Genomic DNA, 17,540 nt, shown 5'->3' on the forward strand with positions numbered 1-17,540 from the left:
ACAGGACTTCTCCCGAGCCTCACCCATCCTCTGGAACTCACTACCCCAATCTGTCAGACTGTCTCCAAATTTAGCCACTTTTAGGCGATCCCTGAAAACTTTCCTCTTCAGAGAAGCCTACCCTGCCTCCATCTAACAACTTCACTATTCTCTCCATTAGCTCATCCCCCCCACAGCTATTACCCTTTTTGTATAACTTGACCCTCCCTCCTAGATTGTAAGCTCTAACGAGCAGGGCCCTCTGATTCCCCTTGTCTTGAATTGTATTGCATTGTACTGTCTACCCCAATGTTGTAAAGCGCTGCGTAAACTGTCGGCGCTATATAAATCCTGTATAATAATAATAATAATAAATAAAATATTAAATTGTAAAAAAAAAAAAAAAAGCAGCCGGCTCAGCCGCTGAAACACTAAAATTAACCACTTCAGCCCCCGGAGCATAAAGATCGCCAAAGACCGGAGCACTTTTTGCGATTCGCCACTGCGTCGCTTTAACTGACAATTGCGCGGCTGTGCAACGTGGCTGCCAAACAAAATCAACGTTTTTTTTTCCTCACAAATAGAGCTTTCTTTTGGTGGTATTTGATGACCTCTGCGTTTTTAATTTTTGTGCTATAAACAAAAAAAAGACAATTTTGAAAAAAAAAAAATTTTTTTTTTTTTTTTTTTACTTTTTGCTATAATAAATATCCCGAAAAATATATAAAAAAATTTTTTTATTTTTTTTTTACTTTTTGCTATAATAAATATCCCGAAAAATATATAAAAAAAAACATTTTTTTTTTTTTTTTACTTTTTGCTATAATAAATATCCCGAAAAATATATAAAAAAACATTTTTTTTTTTTTTTACTTTTTGCTATAATAAATATCCCAAAAAATATATAAAAAAAAACATTTTTTTTTTTTTTTACTTTTTGCTATAATAAATATCCCGAAAAATATATAAAAAAACATTTTTTTTTTTTTTTTACTTTTTGCTATAATAAATATCCCAAAAAATATATTAAAAAAAACATTTTTTTTTTTTTACTTTTTGCTATAATAAATATCCCGAAAAATATATAAAAAAAAACTTTATTTTTTCTACTTTTTGCTATAATAAATATCCCGAAAAATATATAAAAAAAAACATTTTTTTTCTACTTTTTGCTATAATAAATATCCCGAAAAATATATAAAAAAAAACATTTTTTTTTTTTTTTTTACTTTTTGCTATAATAAATATCCCGAAAAATATATAAAAAAACATTTTTTTTTTTTTTTTACTTTTTGCTATAATAAATATCCCAAAAAATATATAAAAAAAAACATTTTTTTTTTTTTTTACTTTTTGCTATAATAAATATCCCGAAAAATATATAAAAAAACATTTTTTTTTTTTTTTTACTTTTTGCTATAATAAATATCCCAAAAAATATATAAAAAAAACATTTTTTTTTTTTTACTTTTTGCTATAATAAATATCCCGAAAAATATATAAAAAAAAACTTTATTTTTTCTACTTTTTGCTATAATAAATATCCCGAAAAATATATAAAAAAAAACATTTTTTTTCTACTTTTTGCTATAATAAATATCCCGAAAAATATATAAAAAAAAACATTTTTTTTTTTTTTTTTACTTTTTGCTATAATAAATATCCCGAAAAATATATAAAAAAAACATTTTTTTTTTTTACTTTTTGCTATAATAAATATCCCGAAAAATATATAAAAAAAAAAACATTTTTTTTCTACTTTTTGCTATAATAAATATCCCGAAAAATATATAAAAAAAAACATTTTTTTTCTACTTTTTGCTATAATAAATATCCCGAAAAATATATAAAAAAAACATTTTTTCTTTTTTTTACTTTTTGCTATAATAAATATCCCGAAAAATATCTAAAAAAAAAAATTTTTTTCCCCTCAGATTAGACCGATACGTATTCTTCTTCTATATATTTTTGGTAAAAAAAAATAAAAAATAAAATCGCAATAAGCGTTTATTGATTGGTTTGCGCAAACGTTATAGCGCCCACGAAATAGGGGAGAGTTTTATGGCGTCCAATAGTGCACAGCGCTAAACAAAAGCTATTAAATGTGATTGTCCATAAAAAAACAAAAAAAAAACAAATGTGAACAAAATCAAAAGACTTAAACGTGATTGTCCATAGAAAGGTGACGTAAATCTTCCACCGAGATTCAATGTGCGCGTATAAAGCGCGCCGCACCCACGCGCTCTCAATCTGCTTACCAGAATAATATGAAAACGGGCTTATGATCATGCGATGCAGGTGGTAAATAATAAACTTGGATGGCACACTCCAAACTCGATAGATGGATCATAGGGTTAACCGGGTACCAGGGGCGGACTGACCACTTGGCTACACGGGCACTGCCCCGAGGGCCCCTGGGCCACTAGGGGGCCCCCCATCAGGGTTGCCAGCCTCAGTAAAACCAGGGACAGTATGAAAAACCAGGGACAACAGCAACATCAAGGCATATAAAAATCCACGGTTCACAACGTGCTTGCATCAGCCAGCCTGACATGTTTCATGCTATGTGGACTTCATCAGAGGCACCTCTGCTGTTGCGCATATCCAGTGAGTGGCAGTTGTGCGGAGGAAAATGCCTTGTTGATGTCAGAGTTCAGAGGAGACATCAGGGACAGTTGGGAGCTATGGAATACCATCTCTGAACGCACAACACATCGAACCTTGCAGCAGATGGGCTACAGCAGCAGGAGACCACAGCGGGTGCCACTCCTGTCCAGGATGTGGCTCTTGGGGCAATATTCCCCCCAAATGACGCCAATGATGGGGCATCCTTCGGTTGGGAGGTATGCATTTTCTACTCCCACTAGCCACAGTCCCCCCAAAAGACTTAAAGGACAGTGAACCGGCCCTTTACTTAGAAAGTTTGGAGACCCCCCCCCCACCGGTGTAGACGATCGCTGTTCTACCTCAAAATATAAAAAGCCGTATCTTTAAAAAAAGTAATAGAGGAGGAGAGGTCTTTCCAGGTCGCGGAGTCTTCCCTGGTCCCGGGTCGCCGGGCTTCCAAAGGCTCAGATGACACAATTCCAAGACAGGAAGCGCATCCACCTCAGACGTGACCTGCCCGTCTGAAAGCGCGGCAGCACAATGGCACCTCAGCCACCCACGCTGTGCCATTCAGCTGAGAATGCCCACATTGTCCGTGCCCATAGGAAGGAGAGGGGGGGGGGGGGAGGAGGAGGCCGCGGCAAAGACCCCGCTACACCGCTCACCCTTCCAAATGAATTCCCCGGACTCTGGGCAGTCTTTGAAGGTTAAAGGGTCTCTTTTGTTGGAAAATAAATAGCAAAAAAAAAAAAAAAGATATATAAATATATATTGAATGCCATGTTGTCATTTAATCTTATTAAAGCCGAATTACACCCAAAACCAACAATGCCATACATTGCAGATTACCAACCATTAGATGTCGCGGCTTTTTTTTGTCTTTTTTTTTTCCCCTGTGTTTTTACCTGGTGATCTGGCCAGAAACACACCTCCTGTATTAGAGTGCCCCCCACTCTGGATGAAGGAGCACAGGGGGCACCTTTTGGACAGCAGTATTGGGGTGTTTTTTTGAAGCACCTAATTAGAGCCAGAGGCTCGAATAGGCTTAAAAATAGGGTGGGCTCCGGGTGAAGAGCATTGTGTTTGAAGCCCACCCAGGCGTTACAACAGCGAATTAATATTTGCTGTTGCAACACTGATCCTTCTTCTGGCCAATCGGGAAGCGGGTCTGATAGCTGTCCCCCAGATTGGCTGAAAGAACAGGCGTTCCTATTGGATGCCTAGGAGGAGGGAAGGAGATGCACGGCGGAAGCGAGGAGAAGATACAGGAGCCACTGCCTAATGCCCGCCGCATCCTTATGTCTGCTGATGCTTCGTTCCCCGCCACTGCCCAATGTGCCCGCCGCTGCCCGATCTCCGCCTCTGCCCGCCGCAGCCTTATGTCCGCTGATCCCTCGATCCCTGCCGCTGCCCAATGTGCCTGCCGCTGCCTGATTTTCGGCGCTGCCCAATGTGCCCACCACTGTCCGATTTTCTTCGCTGCCCGCTGCCAGCCGTATGTCCGCTGATGCCTTGATCCCCGCCGCTGCCCAATGTGCCTGCCACTGCCCGATCTCCGGCGCTGCCCAATGTGCCCACCGCTGCCCGATTTCCTTCGCTGCCCGCCGCAGCCGTATGTCCACTAACGCCTTGATCCCCACCACTGCCCAATGTGCCCGCCGCTACTTCGTTCCCCGCCGCTGCCCAATGTGCCCACCGCTGCCCGATCTCCACCTCTGCCCACTGCAGCCTTATGTCCGCTAATGCCTTGATCCCCACCGCTGCCCAATGTGCCTGCTGCTGCCCGATCTCCGGCGCTGCCCAATGTGCCCACCGCTGCCCAATTTCCTTCGCTGCCCGCTGCAGCCGTATGTCCGCTGATGCCTCGATCCCCGCCGTTGCCCAATGTGCCCGCCGCTGCCTGATGTGCCTGCCGCCTAGATGGAGCAAGTGCCAGCGGACCGGCAGACAGCGAGGGGGGGGGGGTTTGAGGTGCCACGGGGGTGGTTGTTTGCCGCCCCCCTCCCAAACAAAAAACTACCAGCAGCCACTGCCTATTTCTGACATTTGTTGCTTAGAAGTTAAGTTGTAGTTCTGTATACCATCTGAACGCCTTCTGATTGTCTTTGAATTAATTTTTTTTTCTCAATAAAAGTGGAATTACTCTTTAATCCAACAATCTTTTCTGATTTTTTTTCTAAATGAACAATTGCGCAAATCAAAATAATTGCACGTTTTTTTTTTGTTTTTTTTCAGACTGCTCATGTATACTGTATGTATGGGCAGCCTATGCTTTTTTGACGTAAAATAAAATCAGCTGTGTAAATGGTGTGTGTGCTTTGTTAGGATTCCACGGCTATATATAAAGTCCCCTTTGTGCTCTAGGAAGAATGTAGAGATTTTGTTTGTTGCCATGTGGGAACTGGAGAAACAATGTAACACTGTGAACATTCCGGAGCACACACAGTGCGCTTTTTTTTTTCCCTCCCTCCCCTGGGCGCCTTTACTCCAGCGGAGGAAAAAAACAGCGTTACAAAAATGCAGCCGGTGCTAAACAATATGCACTGTCACTGTACCGATGACACTGACTGGGAAGGGGTTAAACATCAGGGGTGATCATGCTAATGTAAACAAGCATCTCCCCATTCTGCCTAGTGACAGCGTCACTGATCTCTGCTCCCTGTGATCGGGAGCAGAGATCGGTGACATGTCACATGTAGCCACGCCTCCCACCGTTAGAAACACGCCCCAGGACACACTTAACCCTTACCCTGCCCCCTAGTGGTTAACCCCTTCACTGCCAGTGTCATTTACACAGGAATCAGTGCATTTGTATAGCACTGATTGCTGTATAAATGACAATGGTTCCAAAAATGTGTCAAAAACGTCCGATGTGTCCGCCATAATGTCGCAGTCACAATTAAAATCGCTGATTGCCGCCATTACTAGTAAAAAAAAAAAAAAAATATTAATAAAAATACCATAAAACTATCCCCTATTTTGTAAACGCCATAACTTTTGCACAAACCAATCAATAAACGCTTATTGCGATTTTTTTAAAATATATTTTTTAATATATTTATATAATATATATATTTATTATAGCAAAATGTAAAAAATAATGCGTTTTTTTTTTCAAAATTGTTGCTCTTTTTTTTGTTTATAGCGCAAAAAATAAAAACCGCAGAGGTGATCAAATACCACCAAAGGAAAGCTCTATTTGCGGGAAAAAAAAGACGTCAATTATGTTTGGGAGCAACGTCGTACGATTGTCAGTTAAAGCGACGCAGTGCCGAAAAGTGCTCTGGTCAGGAAGGGGGTAAAATCTTCCGGGGCTGAAGCGGTTAAACATCTATATAGATCAGACCAAAATGAGGGACAAATGAGGAGGAATGAGGGACAGAGGGACAAATCAGAGACCCTCGAATTTAGGGTACAGTTGGGAGCTATTGTATAAGGTATTTACTGGCAGAAAAAAAAGGTTTTACTACATAGCTCCCAACTGTCCCTGATTTCGAGGGACTGTCCCTGATTTGGAGCAATGTCCCCTCTGTCCCCCTCTGTCCCTTATTCACCCTCATTTGTCCCTCAATTTGGTCTGATCCATATAATTGTATATAAAATGCACTTTTTATCTTTCAATTAGTATCTCCCAGTGCCAAACCTTTCATCCATTTTCTAAATTGTTGCATTTGTAAATTTTAAAAGCCAATATAAGGAATAGTAGTGGTAAAAAAAAAAAAAAAAAAAAAAAAAAAAGCTCTTGTGGATTTAATTAACCTTTTTTTTTTTTGTTAATTCTCCTTTAAGGGGGTGTGGCAGGAGGCGTGTCCTACGCCTACATACGTTTGCTAGTAGGTGTCCCTCATTCCCATCTTAAAGTGTTGGGAGGTATGTTACTATCCAAAGTTAAAACAACAACAAGGGCAGAAGATTTAATAGATGGAAAGATGAAAAAAGTGACTGAAGACCCGCTTGTGTGCAAAAAAAAAAATGGTTGCGAGTGGTTAAGCAAACAGGAAGTGATGAGAAATCGACCTAATGGGGTCACTACATGGGGACTAATAAAATATAATATATATATATATATATATATATATATTATATTTTATCAGTCCCCATATATTAGTCCCTATATATATATATATATATATATATATATATATATATTTATAATGTAATGGGGACTACATAGGGTCTAAGGACTAATGTAGTCCCTAATGGGAACTACATTAGAACGACTGAAAATGTTTTTCAGGTTTTGCAGACTGTATGCAAAAGGAATGGAGTTGTCTGCTTGTGTGCAAAAAAAATAAAAAAAATGGTTGCGAGTGGTTAAGCAAACAGGAAGTGATGAGAAATCGACCTAATGGGGTCACTACATCACTACTAATAAAATATAATATATATATATATATATATATATATATATATATATATATATATATATATATATATATAAATACAAAAAAAAAAAAAATGGTTGCGAGTGGTTAAACAAACAGGAAGTGATGAGAAATCGCCCTAATGGGGTCACTACATGGGGACTAATAAAATATAATATATATATATATATATATATATATATATATATATATATATATATATTATATTTTATCAGTCCCCATATATTAGTCCCCATATATATATATATATATTATATATATATATATATATATAATATAATGGGGACTACATAGGGAATAATGTAGTCACTAATGGGAACTACATTAAAACGACTGAAAATGTTTTTCAGGTTTTGCAGACTGTATGCAAAAGCAAAAAAAAATATTTTTTTTTGCTCTGGAGTTGTCCTTTAACAGCTGATTTGTATTCTAGATGCCGGGGGTTGGGGGCGAGGAGGATGAATACGGCGGGTCAGTGAAAAAAGGAGGCGTCTGAGCTGCTTGGGATTCCGGCTTCAGAATGAGCCCTCTGTTGGACGTGTCCAGTCTCCGGATCTGCCAGGATACAAAGCTGGCTGGCCAGTCATTGCATGAAACAGCAGGCGCACAGTGACGGCCCACGGAGCCGACCAGCGTCACTCCCGGGCCTTTTGGGTCCGCTGCAATGACAATGTGACATTACAGGCTGCGTGGGAAACATTATGCAAAGCAGGGTATGGCGTAGAGAAATTCCTCCGTTCTGTGCCCCCCCCCCCATGGCACACAATTTGTAGGCTTTTGTTGTGGTGGTGTCGGGGGGGGGGGGGGGGGTCAGCACATGAGACCGCATATTTTCTACACATGTAAATATACGCCTACAGGGCACATGGCATGCCCGTTTAAAGACCACTAAACCGGTTTAAAGGGGCCAAGCACTGTTATCACTATCAGGAAACCCGCCCTGAGAAATGCGTTGCAACCATCACCGGAGTGAATGGAAGAGGAAAGCGGCTGCAAAGAGACTGCAAGAGATCCACAGCACTGGGAGGCAGCAATAGATGAAAAAAAAAAGGCAATTTTTTTGAGATACGGCACTTGCGACAATTGCACGGTCATGCGACGCTGTACATAAATAAAATGTATGTCTCCCCCCCCCCCCCCCCCAAACAGAGCTTCCTTTTGGTGGTATTTGATCACCTCTGCATGTTTTATTTTATTTTTTTTTATAAAAAAGACCGAAAATTTTGAATGAAAAAAAAAAAAAATTTTTTACTTTCTGCTAAAAAACATATCCAATAAAAATTGTAAAATAAAATTTCTTCGTCAACTTATGCCAATATCTATTCTTCTACATGTTTTTGGTTAAAAAAATCCCAATAAGCGTATATTGATTGGTTTCCGCAAAAGTTATAGCGTCTACAAACTATTCAATATATATATATATATATACTATATTTATTTTATTTTTTTATACTAGTAATGGCGGTGATCAGTGACTCATAGCGATACTGCAGCGGACATTCTGACACTAACTGATACTTCTGACAGTTTGGGGGAACCAGCAACACTAATACAGTAATCAGTGCTAAGAATATGCACTGTCACTGTATTAATGGCACTGACTGAGAAGGGGTTAAACAATCAGGGCCGATCAAAGGGTTAAAAGGTGTGACTAACCAGTGTTTATGTGAGCACTGTGATCTGATTTCACTAAGGGAAGAGACGGATTTTCCCCTGTCAGGACAGAGATCTGCCTTGTTTACATAGGCAGAGCTCCATCCAGTGTCTCTCCTCACCGATCAGTGGGAGCCGATGGACATCTATTGGCCGGCACCAACTGATCGGCTTCTGCTGTGTCTAGTCACAGCACATCATTGGCGTCGGCGGCATGCCTATCCCTTACCTGGTAGTGCCGGATGACGCACTAGGTATATGATCAGGAGAGCCGCTCTGCCACCGTATAAATATGTTATACGGTCAGCAAGATATTAAACATTTGCCACCCACTAACAGTACATTTAGTTCTTGGACACCCCCCTTACATCTGCGTCCCCAGAGATCCCCTCCTTACATCAGGGTCCCCAGAGAGCCCCCCCTTACATCAGGGTCCCCGGAGAGCCCCTCCTTATATCAGGGTCCCCAGAGAGCCCCCCCTTACATCAGGGTCCCCAGAGAGCCCCCCCTTACATCAGGGTCCCCAGAGAACCCCCCCTTACATCAGGGTCCCCAGAGAGCCCCCCCTTACATCAGGGTCCCCAGAGAACCCCTACTTATATCTTCTAATACTACAGCATAGAAAGACATTTTACACTATTGTGCTCCTCCAACCTTGTTCGGCTCCTTATTAATGGCCACAATGGGGTGGAGCTCTATATTTATGTCCACAATAGGGTGGGGCTCCATATCAATGGCCATGATGGGGGGGGGGGATTCCAAATGAATGGCCACAATAGGGTATGACTCCATATTAATGGCCATGATAAAGTGGAGCTCCATAATAATGGCCATGATGGGGTAAGACTCCATGATGAAGGAGATTCCATATTAATGGCCACAATAAGGTGGGACACCATATTAATGTCCATGATGGCGTGGGACTCCATATTAATGGCCGTGATGGAGTGAGGCTCCATATTAATGGCCATGATGAAGGGGATTCTATATTAATGGTCACAATAAGGTGGGACTCCGTATTGATAGCCATGATGGGGTGGGACTCCATGATGAAGGAGATTCCATATTAATGGCCACAATAAGGTGGGACACCATATTAATGGCCATGATGGCGTGGGACTCCATATTAATGGCCCTGATGGAGTGAGGCTCCATATCAATGGCCATGATTAAGGAGATTCCATATTAATGGTCACAATAAGGTGGGACACCATATTAATGGCCATGATGGGGTGGGACTCCATATTAATGGCCCTGATGGAGTGAGGCTCCATATTAATGGCCATGATTAAGGAGATTTCATATTAATGGCCACAATAAGGTGGGACACCCTATTAACGGCCATGATGGAGAGGGATTCCATATTAATGGCCCTGATGGAGTGAGGCTCCATATTAATGGCCATGATTAAGGAGATTCCATATTAATGGTCACAATAAGGTGGGACACCATATTAATGGCCATGATGGGGTGGGACTCCATATTAATGGCCCTGATGGAGTGAGGCTCCATATTAATGGCCATGATTAAGGAGATTCCATATTAATGGTCACAATAAGGCGGGACTCCATATTGATGTCCATGATGGGGTGGGACTCCATGGCCATGATTATGAATTTGATGTCCAACAACCTTATAGGTGTGATGGTCAGGTGTCTACAAACATTTGCCCATATAGTGTCTCTCCTGGAGAACCATGAGGGAAGCCGGTTGATGAGGGCGCACTGGTACCAACCATGACCTTTGCCCAACCATGATCCTTTGCCCTTCTTCATAACTCAGGCCCACTCATACAAAATCGCAGACCTCCCTGTCTGAAGTCCTTGTCCATCCCTACTAACACAAGGAATAAGCAATGATCCTGAGTGTTGTTTGCCTTTATCAGACCTCCCATACCCAAAGGCCAAGTTAGTCCATAACTTGTCAATATTCATGAGGACTCATTGATCCTTCTTATCCCAATCTACAGGATGATATATGCTGCTTTTCTTAGCGTGACCCCCATCATCCCACATAGATCGCCTTTATCTTTCCCCAGCCATTTACACAATATACAGCATCTTCACACAGGACTGGACGGTGTGTCCATTCGATGGTGTTCATCTCACCTCGTCCTGGGCCGCAATCAGTGTAACGGCCTCTTTAATAATGCATGTGACAACATCTTTAGCACTCTGAGTTTTCAGCACGTTAAAGCACTTTATGGTTGTAACATGCATTATTAACATGTCCCCTCTGTGATCACTTCCATTCCCCGTGTCACTTCCCTGGACAGTGTAAATGATAAGAATGGAGGAGATGCAAAAGTTCACAGAGATTAGAAGGGCTCCATCTCTGTGCGAGGAATCTTCCCTTCCGCCATCCCTGATGTGTGATATAGATTAAAGTGGGCCGAGTGTCAGATGTATTGTTTTCATGTCAAGTGCATGCATCCAAAGTAATGTCTAAGGCCGGCCATACGTGGTGCAAATATCTTTCCAGGAGGACAGCACCATCCAGGGGCGTTGCTAGGTCTACAAAAGATCTGGGGCTAGAGCCCATAGCAGCATAGTAAAGAAAGTGATATGCTTGAGCGGGCATACACATGTATATACAGTAATATACGTGTGTGTGTATATATATCCCCAGAGAGCCCCCCTACATCAGGGTCCCCAGAGAGCCCCCCCTTACCTCAGGGTCCCCAGAGAGCCCCCCAAATGCCAGTGTCCACAGAGAGCCTCCTCCTTACATCAGAGACCCCAGAGAGCCTCCCCCTTACATCAGGGTCCCCAGAGAGCCCCCCCCTTACATCAGGGTCCCCAGAGAGCCCCCCCTTACATCAGGGTCCCCAGAGAGCCTCCCCCTTACACCAGGGTCCCCAGAGAGCCTCCCCCTTACATCAGGGTCCCCAGAGAGCCTCCCCCTTACATTAGGGTCCCCAGAGAGCCTCCTCTTTACATCAGGATCCCCAGAGAGCCTCCCCCTTACATCAGGGTCCCCAGAGAGCCCCCCTTACATCAGGGTCCCCAGAGAGCCTTCCCCTTACATCAGGGTCCCCAGAGAGCCCCCCTTACATCAGGGTCCCCAGAGAGCCTCCCCCTTACATCAGGGTCCCCAGAGAGCCTCCCCCTTACATCAGGGTCCCCAGAGAGCTTCCTCCTTACATCAGGATCCCCAGAGAGCCTCCCCCTTACAACAGGGTCCCCAGAGAGCCTCCCCCTTACATCAGGGTCTCCAGAGAGCCTCCCCCTTACATCAGGGTCCCTAGAGAGCCCCAGAGAGCCCCCCTTACATCAGGGTCCCCAGAGAGCCCCCCCCTTACATCAGGGTCCCCAGAGAGCCCCCCTTACATCAGGGTCCCCAGAGAGCCTCCCCCTTACATCAGTGTCCCCAGAGAGCCTCCCCCTTACATCAGGGTCCCCAGAGAGCTTCCTCCTTACATCAGGATCCCCAGAGAGCCTCCCCCTTACATCAGGGTCCCCAGAAAGCCTCCCCCTTACATCAGGGTCCCCTCCCCAGAGAGCCTCCCCCTTACATCAGGGTCCCCAGAGAGCCTCCCCCTTACATCAGGGTCCCCAGAGAGCCTCCCTCTTACATCAGGGTCACCAGAGAGCCTCCCCCTTACATCAGGGTCCCTAGAGAGCCCCAGAGAGCCCCCCCTTACATCAGGGTCCCCAGAGAGCCCCCCTTACATCAGGGTCCCCAGAGAGCCCCCCTTACATCAGGGTCCCCAGAGAGCCTTCCCCTTACATCAGGGTCCCCAGAGAGCCCCCCTTACATCAGGGTCCCCAGAGAGCCTCCCCCTTACATCAGGGTCCCCAGAGAGCCTCCCCCTTACATCAGGGTCCCCAGAGAGCTTCCTCCTTACATCAGGATCCCCAGAGAGCCTCCCCCTTACATCAGGGTCCCTAGAGAGCCCCAGAGAGCCCCCCCTTACATCAGGGTCCCCAGAGAGCCCCCCCCCTTACATCAGGGTCCCCAGAGAGCCCCCCTTACATCAGGGTCCCCAGAGAGCCTCCCCCTTACATCAGTGTCCCCAGAGAGCCTCCCCCTTACATCAGGGTCCCCAGAGAGCTTCCTCCTTACATCAGGATCCCCAGAGAGCCTCCCCCTTACATCAGGGTCCCCAGAAAGCCTCCCCCTTACATCAGGGTCCCCTCCCCAGAGAGCCTCCCCCTTACATCAGGGTCCCCAGAGAGCCTCCCCCTTACATCAGGGTCCCCAGAGAGCCTCCCTCTTACATCAGGGTCCCCAGAGAGCCTCCCCCTTACATCAGGGTCCCCAGAGAGCCCCCCCTTACATCAGGGTCCCCAGAGAGCTTCCTCCTTACATCAGGATCCCCAGAGAGCCTCCCCCTTACATCAGGGTCCCCAGAGAGCCTCCCCCTTACATCAGGGTCCCCAGAGAGCCGGTACACATTATTAATTTCTGACAGCTATCTAGCAATATGTCCAGTAAGTAATCCAAATTTCCAGCAGGTCCCAAAAAAAGCAAAGCAGTAAAACAGTTCTTCAAAATTCAACATATTATAACGCAAATTAGCCGGGTGAAATGACGAGAATCCGTGTCTACTTACAGTGTGCAAGTGTCTCAGCATTTCCACATACCTGGAAGGAAACAAAATGAATAATCAGCTAGAATAAGATAAACAGAGGAAACCTGTTAAATGTGTCCGCGCTGCCCAGAGCAGCCAATCAGAAAGAAGCTTCCTCCAATTTGTTTTTGGTCATTTAGGCCGGGTTCACACTATAGCGATGCGGGAACGCCGCGAATCCGCTGCGTTTTCCCGCATCGCTCACCTCCCACCGGCAGTTCACACTGCCCTATGCGGACGGCTGGGAGTGTCAATGTTATGTTAATGACACCCCCAGATCCGTCGGCATATCGCAGTGCGATCTGCCGACTCGCACAGGAATCGGATCGCATGGTGTGAACCCCCATGCGATCCGATTCTGTTGCGGACCCAAAAAAGGGTCCCGTGCGAGTTTGCTGCGGGAGCGCTGCGAATTCAGCCATACTGTCTGTATGGCTGAACTCGCAGCGCTACGGAGATCGGATGTGATTTGCTGTGCGAATCACATCCGGATCTCCCCCCGCAGCGGTGTGAACCGGGCCTTATACTATTTATACATTTCGAAGATTATAACCTTATATTTACTAAAAGTAAAAAATAATAACAGTAGTAATAATAATATTAATAATAATACAAATAATAATACAAATAATCATAATAATAGCAACCACAATAATAATACTTGTAATAATAATAATAATACTATTATTATTATTATTATGGTTATTATTACTACTATTACTATTATTCATTTTATTATTATTATTTTTATTACTAGTATTATTATTGTGGTTGTTATTATTATTATTTTTACTAGCATTATTTTTATTACTGGTATTATTATTATTATTATTATTTTTATTATGGTTGTTGTTACTACTATTACTGTTATTATTATTGTGGTTGTTATTATTATTAGCAACAATAATAATAAAAATATCAACCACCACAGCTAAAACAATAATAATAATAATATTTCTACAGTACTTATCAAATAATGTTTGGGGTCTTTGAAGTGAAGAGAAGAATTTGTCAGGTGTTGCTATAAGCCTGGCTAAATAGATGTTATTTTTATAATTATTATTATTATATTATACTAATATATATCATATTATTATGCTACATTATAGCATGCATTCATAATACAACAAATACGTAATTAAAATATATAAAAATATAATAATAAAAAAAAAACACTGCAGATTTCTTTAGGACCCATTTACTTTTTTGTGATGTCTTAATGTGCACTTAACGCTTAAAGTGGGGTATCCCCTAAAAAAAAAAATACAAATACTGCAGCTGCTGGCTTTTAATAATCGGACACTTACCTGCCCCAGGGTCCAGCGATGCGGGGGAACGAAGCCCCCCCCCTCGCTCCCCGCTCCGCTCGCGGCGCCGTCATGCATACTGTGGGCACCCGGCTGTGGCTTCACAGCCGGGCACCCACTGCGCATGCGCGAGCGGCGCAGGGCGCCGTGATACGCCATACAGTCACCTGGGACACATGACAGGTCCCAGGTGAATGTGCGGCGCGAGGGGAAGTGATGTCACCAGCCCGGGCAATGAAGAAGGCAGATTACGAGGGACCCCCTAGCAACCGGTATTTAGAGGTGAGTAAAAAATTTTTTTTTTGCCAATTATTTTTTTTTTATTTATTTTTTACGAATTTTAAGCAGCTTTTAATTTTTTGGTGGCAACACCACTTTAAGGATCTATTCCCATGTGGGCGCTTTGGGTCCACCAGTGGGTACAGAAGTTCTGACTCTGTGTAGTGTGAGGGAGGCCTGGGGTGCATTGAGCCAAGGCAGCTCATTGCAAAAGAAGGATCTGCCAGCACACCCCAACGTGGCTAAGAAAGCGGGTGACCCCCCATTCTTCTAATCCGCTCTGAGAAGAATCCTGGAATGACGGGAATGAAGTGTGATTTGTGTGTCTTTGCATTGCATCTTCCGTTCCCGTACTTACTCTCTCTCTGAGGCGAGCAGATTCTCCACGATCGTCAGCGCTCTGGTCGGTCCGTCTCTCTAAGGCAGACAAGAATAATAGAGAATTACAATCGTTAACAGGTTGTCTAATCACACAAGTGTATCATTATACCTATTCCTATCCGAAATACTTAAATCTGGCCTCCGACCTTCTCTATAGTCTTGCACAGTTGTAGCAGCTCCTCTCCTGGACTGAAATGACTTCCTCTGATTTCAACGCACACTGTGAGCTTCTCACAACGTGCATCAGAAGCTGCAGCATACCGGGTAGAGCCCGTCTCGTTTCCTGGTTGGAGGACATTCAGCATCATCTAGCCAAGTGGTCTCCAAACTACGGCTTGGGGGCCAGATGTGGCCCTTTGCTTGCCTTTCTCCAGCCCTTGGGGAGCTTTTCCTCCAACTGACAGTAACAATGGGGCACTATTCCTTCCACTGACACCAATGAGGGGGCACTATTCCTCCCACTGACACAAACAAAGGGACACTACTCCTTCCACTGACACCAACAATGGGGCAATATTCCTTCCATTGACACCAATGATGGGGTACTATTCCTCCCACTGACACCAACATTGGGGCAATATTCCTTCCATTGACACCAATGATGGGGTACTATTCCCCCCACTGACACCAACAATGGGGCAATATTCCTCCCACTGACAACAATGGGGCAATATTCCTCCCACTGACACCAACAATGGGACAATATTCCTCCCACTGACACCAATGATGGGGTATTATTCTTTCCACTGACACCAATGATGGGGTACTATTCCTTCCACTGACACCAACAATGGGGCTCTATTCCTTTCACTGACACCAATGATGGGGTACTATTCCCCCACTGACACCAACAATGGGGCAATATTCCTCCCACTGAAAACAATGGGGCAATATTCCTCCCACTGACACCAATGATGGGGTATTATTCCTTCCACTGACACCAACAATGGGGCACTATTCCTTTCACTGACACCAATGATGGGGTACTATTCCTGCCACTGACACCAATGATGGGGTACCATTCCTTCCACTGACACCAATGATGGGGTACTATTCCTGCCACTGATACCAACAATGAGGCATTATTCCACCCACTGACAACAACAATGGGGCACTATTCCTCCAACTGATACCAATGATGGGGTACTATAACTCCCACGGACACTAATGATGGGGTAATATTCCTTACACTGACACCAATGATGGGGCACTATTACTCCCACGGACACTAATGATGGTGCACTATTCCACCCACTGACACCAAGGTTGGGGCACTATCACTCCCACAGACACTAATGATGGGGCACTATTCCTTCCCTAATACCAAAGATGCATTGTTTACTTCCACGGACACCAAGACATTTTCAACGCCCACTCTCCACAGTCCGCCCACCCCCCCCCAAAGTCTGAAGGACAGTAAACTGGCGCTTTCTTTAGAAAGTTTGGCGACTCCTGAGCTAGCCTTTTCCTTCCCAGCCTGACTGTCCCTGGCCTCCATGGTCTCTCTGGATGACGTCAGAGAGAACACGGCCGCGTGGGGCGGAGCTGTGGCCGGGCAGGAGATGATCTCAGCAGCGGGGTCAGCGCTGGATCCACTGGATGGGTGAGTATCTGAAATGTCCAGATACCACCATCAGGTAAGCGGGGCAAAATGAAATAAAAATGGGGAGGTCGTGCCGCGGTTCCTCTTTAGGTCACAACATGCTCATAGAGAATTCCAGAAACTCTGAGCGAAATGCAGCAAATGTAATTCCTGAGATTTATGGCGCAGTCACAGAGTACACTGTCTGTTATTGGGGAAGTGACAGATTATACGGCTTCTCATATGGACCGCAAATTTCATTTCCTTCTTTGATGTAAACTATAAATCTACATTTTATGGCGGATAAAAAAAAAAAAAAAAAGGGAACAAATAATGTAAATATAGGGCGGCCATGAGTGGAGGAAGTCAGTACAAAATCTTTTCTTCTTGTATATCAACCAGAGACAACACAACCCAATAGCCGACATAGAGGGCCCCATGAAAAGAAAGTAAAAAGAAAAAAAAAGTGTATTTGGGATTTTTTTTTCTTTTCTTTCATTGATTGTAATTTTATATTTTGTACTTGTCTTGTAAAAATGCAAAAAAATGTATAATAAAAAGTATTTGATTTAAAAAAAAATAAAAAAAAAGGCCCCATGAAAGTGTTCTGTGCCTGAGGGTTTCTGAAAATGCTAGCTGCCTGGCTCCCATGCTCAGTGCCAGGACAAGGACATCTAGAGCCCAGGGCAAACTGCGACCCTCCCCAAGATGTATGACATTAGCATACCCCCCTAAGCATACTGGAAATTCCCTCCTCCTCTCAGTGCAAATCCACCGCCCTGCTGAAATCCTCC

General features: G+C 43.8%; 1 protein-coding gene across 2 annotated transcripts in view; it reads right to left on the reverse strand.

Moving 5' to 3' along the window:
• Nucleotides 1–17,540, reverse strand: part of FGD5 (FYVE, RhoGEF and PH domain containing 5) — a 224,755-nt gene that overhangs the window by 103,893 nt on the left and 103,322 nt on the right. For both annotated transcript variants that reach the window (XM_077451613.1, XM_077451612.1), the window contains exons 4-5: nucleotides 15,142–15,200; nucleotides 13,180–13,210 (exon numbers count right to left, since the gene is read on the reverse strand). In XM_077451613.1, the coding sequence (XP_077307739.1) occupies nucleotides 13,180–13,210; nucleotides 15,142–15,200 (90 nt within the window). The remainder of the gene's footprint in view (nucleotides 1–13,179; nucleotides 13,211–15,141; nucleotides 15,201–17,540) is intronic.

The sequence above is a fragment of the Lithobates pipiens genome, unplaced genomic scaffold, assembly GCF_037356315.1.
Source record: "Lithobates pipiens isolate NorthernLeopardFrog02 unplaced genomic scaffold, aLitPip1_a1.2 Scaffold_23, whole genome shotgun sequence".
NCBI classification, from domain to species: domain Eukaryota; kingdom Metazoa; phylum Chordata; class Amphibia; order Anura; family Ranidae; genus Lithobates; species Lithobates pipiens.